Genomic DNA, 13,569 nt, shown 5'->3' on the forward strand with positions numbered 1-13,569 from the left:
TATAAAGCATTAAAGGTTTTGATAACACTTTATAATTAAGTCTCATTTGTTAACAGTAGGGAATGCATTAATTAACATGAACTAACAATGAAAAATATATATTTTACAGCATGTTAATTCTTCATTGATAGTATGAACTTACAACGAACTAACAATGAACCAAATATTTTTAATATTAGAAAAATAGTCATGTTCAAAAGATAAAACTTTAAAATTTAATAATATATTAACACATTTTGGAATTGATTTTGATCAACATTAAATGGTATATATTTATTAATGATGTAAATTAACAACAGTTAAATAATGTTGTTTTTTAACATTGGTTAATTCACAAATAACATTAAATATTAACAATATATTTTTTACTTTATTCATTTGTGTTAGAAAAAATTATTCATGTTAGTTAATGGAAAAATAAATCATTAAAACCTTTGGTAACTATAATAATTTCTCCTTTGTTAGCATTAGTAAATGCATTAACTAACATCAACTACCAATGAAAAATATATTTTCACAGAATTTAAAGTTTTATATGTTGTTCTGTGTGTGTGTGTGTTTCACAGAGTTGATGGTTTGGATTAACCCTTTAATTGCCGTATCCCTTAAAACCAAACTGCCAGAGGGTTACTGTAATGCTTGTGCTCGCTGGGCACCGTTTTATCGATGCCACCGGGGTGGCGTATGCTGACGGCTTGGGCCCGTCATCGCTGCTTGCAGCTATATTTATTATTATTTTTTTTTTATTTCAATCATCCGGGCACTTTTGGGGGCCTTAACGTGCCCGAAAACTCTCGAAAATTGGCACGCACATTGGAACCTGCGGCCATTAGGACGCCGCTGAGGCTGGGACCCGGGCGTGGCACAGGGGCTCTACGGCGCCCCCTGGAAAATTGTCAGAAAACTTGATGTATAGCTCACACATACTTGCACGTATTCATATGAAACTCGGTACACATATAGAACTCATTGAGCTGAACAACTTCCGTGCAGCATGTCTTAGGCTCCGCCCAACAGGAAGTCGGCTATTCAGGGCTGTTTAAAAAGCGCATGCTCTGGAATTTGATATACTCCTCTGAGGATTTCCATACGATTGCCACCAAACTAGGTGAACATGATCTCAAGACATTGGGGACGCTAAATTGCGAAGATATTTTTGATATGTCGAACGGTTTGCCCGTGGCGAGGCGATGAAGTTATGGCGAAAAATGAGACCCAGGAAATGCCTAATAACGTCCACATACATTGTATGATGTAGATCAAACTTCAGTGATTTGTTCGTTGTATGATGCCGATCGGATAGATGTGACTATTATGACTGAAAGTTATAGCGCCACCAACTGGCTGCAGGAAGTGTGTCGTTTTCAAAATGCTTTGAATTCAGCATCTTCTTTTACCTCGATTTGCTTCAAACTTCACCAGAATAATGTCAAAACACGGCCGATGTAAAACTGTGAAGGGAATATTGATATCTAAAATTATGTTGCCATGGCAACGTGTCAAAGTTGAAAATTCGTTTCTGGTGATTTTGAGGCAGATAACATGTTTAGAATGTCATGAAACTCAACACACATATCAGTATTAATGATAGTTAGACACTGGGAAAAGCTCATAAACGGGCGTGGAAGAGACACTCTATAGCGCCACCTTTTGTCAAAAATGAGGGGGTTAGTTTTAGCTACAGACACCAAACTCGGTACATAAATTGTTCTAATTAATCCGGACAACTTTCTAATTTACAGTCATTAGCTACGACCAACAGGAAGTTGGCTATATTTATTTTAATGTGGGTTTTTTTTTAAAAACGGGCTGTAAACAAATTAATACTCCTCCAAGCAGAAACACGGAAATCACACCAAACATTTTTTGTCATGATGCCAAAATACTGAAGATGCTAAATTGCGGACGGATTTAGGATATCTTGAACGAAGATTTAATGGCAATTTATTAAAGTTACAGTAAAAAAGATAATTATTATTATTTTTTTTATCTTTTAAGAGCAGCTTCCAAACACTTCATAAAAAATTACATACACAGAACAATACAGTCTGAGGATATGTGATTAATTTCATGAATTTACAATACACTATGCTTAGGAGAAAATTTAAAAACTATCAGAGAGCTGTTAGACTGCTGAGTGAGAGCTCCCAGACTGCTGAGTGAGAGCTCCCTGCCAGCCTGCATCTGAGTGAGAGCTCCCTGTCAGCCTGCAGCTGAGTGAGGGGTGGGGGTGGGGTGGGGTGTGAGTGACTGTGTGAGTGACTGTGTGGATTGAGGAGCTGGGTGAGAGAGAGAAAGAGAGAGAGGGTCTGTTTTTTAAAATCTTTAAAAAATGCTTATAAATCATTAAATAAGGTCTCAATTCTTAACATTAGGAAATGCATTAATTAACGTGAACTAACAATGAAAAATATATTTTTACAGCATGTTAATTCTTCCATGATAGTATGAACTAACAAAGAACAATTTTTTTTAAGCATTTATTAATCTTTTTAATGTTAGAAAAATAGTCATGTTCAAAAGATAAACTTTAAAATGTAATAATATATTAACACATTTTGGAATTAATATTGATCAACATTAAATGGTATATAATTATTAATGTTTATATATATATAATGATAGCTACAGACACCAAACTCGGTACATAAATTGTTCTTATTAATCCGGACAACTTTCTAATTTACAGTCATTAGCTACGACCAACAGGAAGTCGGCTATATTTATTTTAATGTGGGTTTTGTTTTTAACCTGTTAACCTTCAACCCCATTTAGGGCCTCGCAGGTGAAAATAACCTACCTGAATTAAAATGGTAACAGTTTGTGACAAAGTGTGCTTACACAAACAAATTAGGTATCTTTGGAAAGAAGAGACTCTGGGCTTTACTATCTATCATCCAGAGTTGATAATGCTCAAAAAGATAAAAAGTTATAGACACTGACGTGCCTTGAAAAATATTTTTCCACACTGAATGTTTTTTTATTTCATATACAAATACATGAAATAAGTCCTGGAGCAATCCAGAAAAGTAATGGATCGAAAGCCATGTGTCTCATCAGTTCATATTTCAAATTTGAAGAAGATACCATGAAAAATGAGATTCCTGCAATATTTTTTCTGAAACTATTTATAGTTCCCCCCACCCCCCTGTTTGAGGAAAAATAACCACCAAATGGATTACAGAATTATACAAGCTATTTTAGTCATTATACATGTTCCTGCATAGTTTTTCAATTATAAAATAATAGACAGATTTATTTGAGCACTAAAAAATACAAAAATAATTATTTGAGTAATAAAAAAGGAAAAAAAATTGAAAAAAAATGCTTTGTATATAGTATGTATACTGAAGTATTCTTCGTTATTCGTTATTACAATGATAAATATCACTGCCAGACGTGAAGTGATATTGCCAGACATGGTCATAGAGTCAGTAAACACACGCTGATGTGCTTCCATTCAGATTATAATCAAACAGATGGGCCATATAATCAATAATAGCTGATCAATGAATCACAATGATAGCCGTCATAGAGTCGCTAATAAACACGCTGATGTGCGTCCATACATATTATAATCATGCAGACACGGCCACATTCCCCACACAATACACACACACACATATAAAAAATGTAGAAGAAAAAAAAAAACAGTTTTTTATGGATAAAGCAGATCGCTAAGTTATGCCCCGCTCAGATGACAGCGTGCGTCACAGAAGCGTCACTGCCGGCAGGAGGGAGCGCCAAATTCAAATAATCTATATTCCGCTTTTCTGAGACTTTTTTTTCCGTAGACGGTCTCATTATGTTTGTAAGACCGTATTCTACAACATCGTTTTGTTTTTTTACCACCAAGACGCTGTTTTTGAGCGTAATTTATTCCATAACGGACGCGAACAATAACTCTCTGAAGAAATGAAACGTAAACAAAGGAATATTCATCCTTATTACAACGTTATTGTTTCGCTGGACTAAAAGTGCTCGCTGGGATGTTTTTCTGTGGACCCTTACCTCTCTAACTAAACTGGGATTTCAGCAGTGGACGCGTTTGTGGCTCGTTATTACAATGATAAAGGTACGTACGGCTTTTTTACTCTGCGTGTTTGGATGTGTACTGCTTACACAAATGTAGCAAATTTGTGCCACTCATTCCTTATAAGCTTTCCATCGAAAAACAGCGATCTGTCGTCGATGCTTGAGGCTTAGACCCTCAGAATGATATATAGTTTGTCAAGATTAACTTTGTCCCGTTTCATTTATTCTATTAGAAAACAATGACACATGCAAACAAAGAGCGTTCAGTGCGAGGTCGCTCTGGTGAAGGCTAACAGGTTAAACAGGCTGTAAACAAATTCATACTCCTCCAAACAGAAACACGTAAATCACACCAAACATTTTTTCTTATGATGCCAAAATACTGAAGATGCTAAATTGCAGACGGATTTAGGATATCTTGAACGATGATTTAATGGCAATTTATTAAAGTTACAGTAAAAAAGAGAAAACTTTTCTTTTTTTTTTTTCTTTTAAGAGCAGCTTCCAAACACTTCATAAAAAATTACATACACAGAACAATACAGTCTGAGGATATGTGATTAATTTCATGAATTTACAATACACTATGCGGAGGAGAAAATTTTAAAACTATCAGAGTTCTCCTGTCTCTGTGCTTCTAATGTTTGCGGTAGGTGACTGGGTGGGTGACTGACTGTGTGAGTTCAGTGAGTGTGGAGGGGGAGAGAGAGAGGGAGAGAGAGAGAGGGTCTGTTTAAACATCTCAATAAAATCCTTAAAAAATGCTTATAAAGCATTAAAGGTTTTGATAACACTTTATAATTAAGTCTCATTTGTTAACAGTAGTGAATGCATTAATTAACATGAACTAACAATGAAAAATATATTTTTACAGCATGTTAATTCTTCATTGATAGTATGAACTTACAATGAACTAACAATGAACAAAATATTTTTTATATTAGAAAAATAGTCATGTTCAAAAGATAAAACTTTAAAATTTAATAATATATTAACACATTTTGGAATTGATTTTGATCAACATTAAATGGTATATATTTATTAATGATGTAAATTAACAACAGTTAAATAATGTTGTTTTTTAACATTGGTTAATTCACAAATAACATTAAATATCAACAATATATTTTTTACTTTATTAATTTGTGTTAGAAAAAATTATCCATGTTAGTTAATGGAAAAATAAATCATTAAAAAATGCTTATAAATCATTAAAAGCTTTGGTAACTATAATAATTTCTCATTTGTTAGCATTAGTAAATGCATTAACTAACATCAACTACCAATGAAAAATATATTTTCACAGAATTTAAAGTTTTATATGTTCTGTGTGTGTGTGTGTTTCACAGAGTTGATGGTTTGGATTAACCCTTTAATTGCCGTGTACCTTAAAACCAAACTGCCAGAGCGTTACTGTGATGCTTGTGCTCGCTGGGCACCGTTTTATCGATGCCACCGGGGTGGCGTATGCTGACGGCTTGGGCCCGTCATCGCTGCTCGCAGCTATATTTTTTTTTTTTTTTTATTTCAATCATCCGGGCACTTTTGGGGGCCTTAATGTGCCCGAAAACTCGTGAAAATTGGCACGCACGTTGGAACCTGCGGCCATTAGGACGCCGCTGAGGCTGGGACCCGGGCGGGGCACAGGGGCTCTACGGCACCCCCTGGAAAATTGTCAGAAAGCTTGATGTATAGCTCACACATACTTGCACGTATTCATATGAAACTCGGTACACATATAGAACTCATTGAGCCGAACAACTTCCGCACAGCATGTCTTAGGCTCCGCCCAACAGGAAGTCGGCTATTCAGGGCTGTTTAAAAAGCGCATGCTCTGGAATTTGATATACTCCTCTGAGGATTTCCATACGATTGCCACCAAACTCGGTGAACATGATCTCAAGACATTGGGGACGCTAAATTGCGAAGATATTTTTGATATGTCGAACGGTTTGCCCGTGGGGAGGCGATGAAGTTATGGCAAAAAATGAGACCCAGGAAATGCCTAATAACGTCCACATACATTGTATGATGTAGATAAAACTTCAGTGATTTGTTCGTTGTATGATACCGATCGGATAGATGTGACTATTATGACTGAAAGTTATAGCGCCACCAACTGGCTGCAGGAAGTGTGTCGTTTTCAAAATGCTTTGAATTCAGCATCTTATTTTTACTCGATTTGCTTCAAACTTCACCAGAATAATGTCAAAACACGGCCGATGTAAAACTGTGAAGGGAATATTGATATCTAAAATTATGTTGCCATGGCAACGTGTCAAATTTGAAAATTCCTTTCTGGTGATTTTGAGGCAGATAACATGTTTAGAATGTCATGAAACTCAAAACACATATCAGTATTAATGATAGTTAGACACTGGAAAAAGCTCATAAACGGGCGTGGAAGAGGCACTCTATAGCGCCCCCTTTTGTCAAAAATGGGGGGGTTAGTTTTAGCTACAGACACCAAACTCGGTACATAAATTGTTCTTATTAATCCGGACAACTTTCTAATTTACAGTCATTAGCTACGACCAACAGGAAGTCGGCTATATTTATTTTAATGTGGGTTTTTTTTTTAAACAGGCTGTAAACAAATTCATACTCCTCCAAACAGAAACACGTAAATCACACCAAACATTTTTTCTCATGATGCCAAAATACTGAAGATGCTAAATTGCGGACGGATTTAGGATATCTTGAACGATGATTTAATGGCAATTTATTAAAGTTACAGTAAAAAAGAGAAAACTTTTTTTTTTTTTCTTTTAAGAGCAGCTTCCAAACACTTCATAAAAAATTACATACACAGAACAATACAGTCTGAGGATATGTGATTAATTTCATGAATTTACAATACACTATGCAGAGGAGAAAATTTAAAAACTATCAGACAGTTGTTATACTGCTTCTGAGTGAGAGCTCCCTGTCACTGCTTCTGAGTGAGGGGTGGGGGTGGGGTGGGGTGGGGTGTGAGTGACTGTGTGAGTGACTGTGTGGATTGAGGCAGTGGGTGAGAGAGAGAGAGGGTCTGTTTTTTTAAATCTTAAATGCTTATAAATCATTAAAGATTTTGATAACACTTTATAATAAGGTCTCATTTCTTAACATTAGGAAATGCATTATTTAACGTGAACTAACAATGAAAAATATATTTTTACAGCATGTTAATTCTTCCATGATAGTATGAACTAACAAAGAACTATTTTTTTAAAGCATTTAGTAATCTTTTTAATGTTAGAAAAATAGTCATGTTCAAAAGATAAACTTTAAAATTTAATAATATATTAACACATTTTGGAATTCATTTTGATCAACATTAAATGGTATATAATTATTGTTGATGTTAACTAACAACAGTTAAATAATATAGGTTTTTAAGATTGGTTAATTCACAAATAACATTAAGTATGAAAAATATATTTTTACTTTATTTATTTGTGTCAGTAAAAACTATTCATGTTAGTTAATGGAAAAATAAATCATTAAAAAATGCTTATAAATCATTAAAAGCTTTGGTAACTATAATAATTTCTCATTTGTTAGCATTAGTAAATGCATTAACTAACATCAACTACCAATGAAAAATATATTTTCACAGAATTTAAAGTTTTATATATTGTTCTGTGTGTGTGTGTTTCACAGAGTTGATGGTTTGGATTAACACTTTAATTGCTGTATCCCTTAAAACCAAACTGCTAGTGGGTTACTGTAATGTGTGTGCTCGCTGGGCACCGTTTTATCGATGCCACCGGGATGGCGTATGCACTGATGGCTTGGGTCCGTCATCGCTGCTTGCAGCTATATTTTAAAATTGCTTGCTTCTAAGCAGTTGCAATATTGTTTCACAGCAAACATTTGTGTATTGCTGAACCAAAAGCTTGAAGTAGCAGATTAACTTGCGCTTTTTGCTTATAAATCATTTGAAGGAACATCATGAAGTGGTCTTTCTTTGGTTTATTGACTGATAGTCACCTGCTACAGAACTGCAACGCCCCCGCCCCCCAAAAAATAATATAGTGCTTCAGTGTTGACGATAAAGATCTGCATCAGCTCAGGCTTTTAGACATGGACACTTATCATATGATCCTCAAGAGTGGTGACAATAATTATTTATACTGCAGTGCATGATGGGAGTTTTTACTATGGTCTTACTCAGCATGCATTGCAGCATGGATCATTTTGTTGATTGTCACCATTGTTGAGATTCATATGCTGGTTCTTGATGTCTGTGTATCTACATAATACAGAAGTTTGGTATTTTTTATGCATTACATGGGCTTGAAGTCATTCACAATAACTATTAGAGCAGCCCTTTGTTTGCCAGCTGTAGCTTCACAGGATCGATTATGCAAAACCTAAAAGTTTAATTAGAACAAAAACAAAAAAGCTTTACTTGTAATGAAACCAGCTCATGGTGAAAGCAGCTAAAACGTGCTTAATGCACAGTACTGATCTCTCTGCTATACAGCACCACATGCATTGGTACAGAGAGAGATCTAACACAGGAGTCAAGGGTCAAGAGCACAACTAAAGCAAAAACTGCTCTCCATGATGGTGGCATCATTTTAACCAATAAAACCAACATCTGATCCTCTGTAATTCTCAGTAATTCTCCTCTGCTGAGATTTCAAGAGATTTAATGTCTCATTTTATTTCAGTTGATTTCATCTGTGGCTGAAGTCAGTTGTAGTTCTTCTGTTTCTCTTCAGTGATTCTACTTGTTAACAGCAGGTGTTCATCACTAATGCTCAATCATCATTTAATTAGTCACTTAATTAGCTCATTAACTTTAACTCTGCTTCAGTGTTAATTTAACTCTATGTAGAGTGGGAGCAAATGTTCTCTGAATAGAGTTAATTTTACTCTGGGGTGTTTACTGTGTATGTGTTTACTGCCATGTGTGTCTGTCTGACAAGTCTTGTGTTGTCCAACAGACACAGCTGCTGCAGAACGTGAACAGAGATTGAGACAGAGGTTGTGAGTGTGATCCTTTCTCACCAGAAACCCACTGAGCTTCAAGATCATGATCCTGCAGCTCACTGGAGAAAAGGTCATCCAGGGTCAGACAGGATCTCAGAGTGTGGTGAGCATCACCTAAAACGGTTAACACACGCATGCACGCACGCACACACACACTCACTAACTTACATGAGCATGTTCAGTGTGAAAGTTACAAATGCCACATGAAGAAGTGCTTCTCATGCTTCTTAAGACTCCATTGAGCTCCATGTTTCAAAGATCTGCATGGACTAACCTGAGGCTGTTTGACCTGACCAGTACTGAGTCTGAACTTGCTCACTCTCTTTGCTAATGTCATATTATTTAATTTTTTTTATATATATTTTGCTTGGTCAGTGTATTTGTTGGTTTTGGCTCTTTTACTGTTGTAGGCTGTAGAAATCTTAATAACTGTAAAAGTGACTGAAATAATTTGGCGAAGTGATTAATGGAAGTGTAATGTGACACAAAGTTACCCGAAGCTGACTTAAAACCAGACATTTTGGGGGCTCGGTCGGGTGACAGACTTCTATTCTACTCTGTGAGGGAATGTTTACTGAGAGTGGAAACGCACAGACCTTTAGACAGAAGAAAGATGGACAATCCGATCAGGGACAGCACAAACGCAATAACCAGAAGTGAGATTCCCACTCCCTTCCAGTTCATCTCAGTGGAGACACTTCCCACATCCTACAGAGAGACATAGACAGAGAGAGAGATTGATTTCCATTTCCATTCACCTTAGAAAAAATTTATTGGTGACCTTAGATTGTTTTAGACACACTGATCCTGTTTACTTGCAGAAGGACATTGCAATATTAATCAAAATTTGGTCATTTGTCTCTTGTAAGATCCATATACATACATAAACCTGATATAAACCTGATAACCAGATTATTCCATTATTTTCCAATATTCCATAATCTGATTAAGTCGGCAGATGTATAGCTGTGTTAATCCAAATATTAAATTAAATGTTTAATGTTAATAAAAATGTTTTATCCCGCTCTGATAAATCCAAGTTGCTATGGTTACACAGGTTTGTTTACACATTAAACTCATGGCCACAAGAAAAATGTTGTTCCCTCAACATAGCATTGCATGGCTACGACATAAGGATAGTGTTACCTCGACAAAATGATCTTGTGGCCATGATATATTATCACGTTTCCACTAGTTAATATGTCATGGCCACGACAAAATTAAGTGAACCGAACATGTCCCCTCCCGTTCACCGTACAGAAGATTCACTGTAATGGAATTTTAAATTAAATACTAAATTAGAAGAATCTACGGTGGCCGAGAGAGCTCAACGCACTGCAACTTCAGAAAACACATGCAAATAGAAAAAAACACTAGCAAATCAAGAAAACATCATCATCATTTTGACAGCACATGTGCTGCAAATCCTCAGAACATGCAAATTAAGAAACGCTGCAAATGCTCACAACACATGCAGATTAAGAAACGCTGCAAATCCTCACAACACATGCAAATTGAGAAACGCTGCAAATCCTCACAACACATGCAAATTAAGAAACGGTGCAAATCCTCACAAAACATGCAAATTGAGAAACGCTGCAAATGCTCACAACACATGCAAATTAAGAAACTCTGCAAATCCTCACAACACATGCAAATTAAGAAACGCTGCAAATCCTCACAACGCATGCAAATGTCCTTTCTTTCATTAGCCTACTAGAAGGGCCTGAATAAATTTTAAAATATTATTACTGACATTTTTATTTTGACCTGGTTTTAATAATTAATGAAGCATTGCAAATTTATTTTCATTAACCTTGAAATTATATTTAGTTGAGGATATTAAGTTAGCCATTTTACATAATAATGTTAATCGTGTAATTTGTCATTATTAATCTAATAATATCCAAAAGACAAAGAAATCATGCAATCAGGGTGTTAAAATAAGTCATTTTTTTGGGTCCCCTTGAAACATTTCCATTGTGGTCCATGCAGCGCGTTTTTGTGAGGATTTGCTGCGTTTCTTAATTTGCATGTGTTGTGAGGATTTGCAGCGTTTCTCAGTTTGCATGTGTTGTGAGCATTTGCAGCGTTTCTCAATTTGCATGTGTTGTGAGCATTTGCAGCGTTTCTCAATTTGCATGTGTTGTGATGATTTGATTTTCTGGTGTTTTTTCTATTTGCATGTGTTTTCTGAAGTTGCAGTGCGTTGAGCTCTCTCGGCCACCGTAAGAATCACTAAAAGAGAATAGCGGTTAATCTGATTGTTTTAGCCTGTTGAAATCATGCTGGTTATATGTATATAGGAATATTCATAATGGCGACATTATTTGGAAAATGTGGTCACTGATTTGATGTCAAATGAATGATAAACTTCGGACACTATGATTATTATAGTTCATTGTGCTACTTTAATGGACATTTATCATATTTTGAACCACGCATGTTTGGAGTTAGTTGTATGTTTTGATGTGTGTTTTAGACACAGTCACTGTCTGTAAATGTTTGTTCTTCTCAGTGTCCTGTATTTATGTGCTGCTGTCTTCAGATCTGTGTTTAAGCCTGTTTTTAAATGAAAGAAGCACCTCTGTACCTGCAATCCTCATGGCAAGCTTATCAAATAAAAGCTGCTCCAGATTTATTATTTTAATTATTTATTTTTTATTTATTATATTACAAACTGAGAACCTTTCACTTGAAAGCATCAGTGTAATGTGTCTTTGTGTTTAGACTCAATCTGATTGACTTTGTTCTATTTTTAATTACATACTGAACACTATTTATTTCTCAGAACCACACCCCTGTGCAGCTCAGTTTTGTCTGTGTTTTGATTCTGACAGAATGAGTCAGACTTTGAATTAACGCATCTGATAAACCAACACAAATTTGGTTTATGAAACAAAGCTGCACTGCCTTTGAAATCAGCATTATCTGGAAAGCAGACAAACTCAAAATCCAAAGTCAAATTCCATTTATTTTTATTTTTTTAAGATTTAGGCCATTAAGACCATGTTAAGACATTTGATTATGAGTTCTGGGCATTATGCCATCATTTGTTCCATTATATAACTTCTTTGAAATAAACTCACCTATTAACAATACAGCATTTTGGCTAGACAAGTAAATTCTGTTTTTTCCCCCTTTGAGTACTGTAGGACAGACACTGATTTTAAATACAGAATGCATTCCTTCAAAACAATTTCATCACAATACGAATAGATTTGTTTGCTGATTTCATTTTGTCTATTGTTTCGCTGACGTTAAGGCTTACCGTGCTGTTAGTGATCAGCAGGAGATTAAAGTTAGAATGAGTTTAACTCAGATGAGATACACACAGATACACTTATAATCTTTAGCATAAAGCTGAAGGTGATTTAACGTAAATGACAAAAAAAAAAACTTTTACAAATATTATCTGCTCTTCTAAGCCCTTTGTTAATGGAGATAAGGAATAGTTGAAACACTTTAGATTTCAGAGTAACTCCAGTGACATGCAAAATCTTTTTTTTTTTAGGAAATGTGTGTTTTTCATGATCAACAGCAGCAACAACAAAAGCCAGTATGAACACGCAAACGTCAGGTTCCTTCATGCTCTACATTTAGATGCACTCAGTAAGTTTGAGTGAGTCTCATTAATGATTGAATGAAAGTCCTCTGACGTCTCCCTTGGGATCAGCCTGACCTTCATCCAGTTAAATCTTTAATCTGCTGAGCACTTTAAACTAACATGAGTTATTTTATTTTGTGCTTATCTTACTAACCATGGTGACAAACTAGCCCTACATGTAGAGACAATGATCATATATGTTAAAGTGTTCAGCTCTTTTAAATTAGAGAATGAGTTCAAGGTTTGCCCGGTAGTTTATAAAACTGACATTACACAGTATATCTGTCTATAATCCTTTTGGAGAAAAACTTTCATTGATGTGGTGCAGGAAGGCTGTTACCAAAAAGTTTCAAAGAATCTCCTCTGCAGTCACACAGAAACACACAATCAGAAACAGCCTTGATTATTTCTTTTGCACAGAATGAGCAGAACTCTTCCTCACCTTCACGTCGATGGATGAGCGCCTCTGGCAATGGTTGGACACTCCAGCGGTCTGATTCATATCTTCTTTTTTCCAGCAGTTAATAGCAGTGAAGTGGATACTGGTGCGATGCTACGAGCGTGTTATCCAGCACTGATGAGCTCGCTCCGTCACAGCAGCTCTCGATCAGAATCCAGCTGCACGTCAGCGACGCACCAGATGCAGAACCATCTGTGTGTTGACACGAGTGACGAGTGGAGCGCAAAATCACCATAAACATCAGTCTGCTGGATTATAGCAATGCGCTCAAAGATTTATACAAGTAGGACACGGGCCAACAAACAATCTCAAACAATGAGTCCATACCAAACAAATAAACACCAGTAGCAAAAAGCATTAAGTAACTTTATTTAAAGAAGTTGTAACGCTCTAACCCGGATAACTCTTAAAATCCATGAAATGAAAGAGATGGAAAACTTGGTGTCCCACACATTTTAATGGTTGGTACTCTTAAACGCGCTCC

The 13,569-nt window shown here is 35.8% G+C and overlaps 1 protein-coding gene across 1 annotated transcript in view; it reads right to left on the reverse strand.

Moving 5' to 3' along the window:
* LOC306876562 (inactive dipeptidyl peptidase 10-like) overlaps positions 1-13,201 on the reverse strand; it is a 31,754-nt gene extending 18,553 nt beyond the window's left edge. The window contains exons 1-3 of the mRNA XM_079427845.1: positions 13,068-13,201; positions 9,615-9,726; positions 9,037-9,132 (exon numbers count right to left, since the gene is read on the reverse strand). Of these exons, the coding sequence (XP_079283971.1) occupies positions 9,037-9,132; positions 9,615-9,726; positions 13,068-13,127 (268 nt within the window). The 5' untranslated portion in view covers positions 13,128-13,201. The remainder of the gene's footprint in view (positions 1-9,036; positions 9,133-9,614; positions 9,727-13,067) is intronic.
* Positions 13,202-13,569: the final 368 nt, after the last annotated feature.

This window comes from Barbus barbus (assembly GCF_936440315.1).
Source record: "Barbus barbus genome assembly, chromosome: 10".
NCBI classification, from domain to species: domain Eukaryota; kingdom Metazoa; phylum Chordata; class Actinopteri; order Cypriniformes; family Cyprinidae; genus Barbus; species Barbus barbus.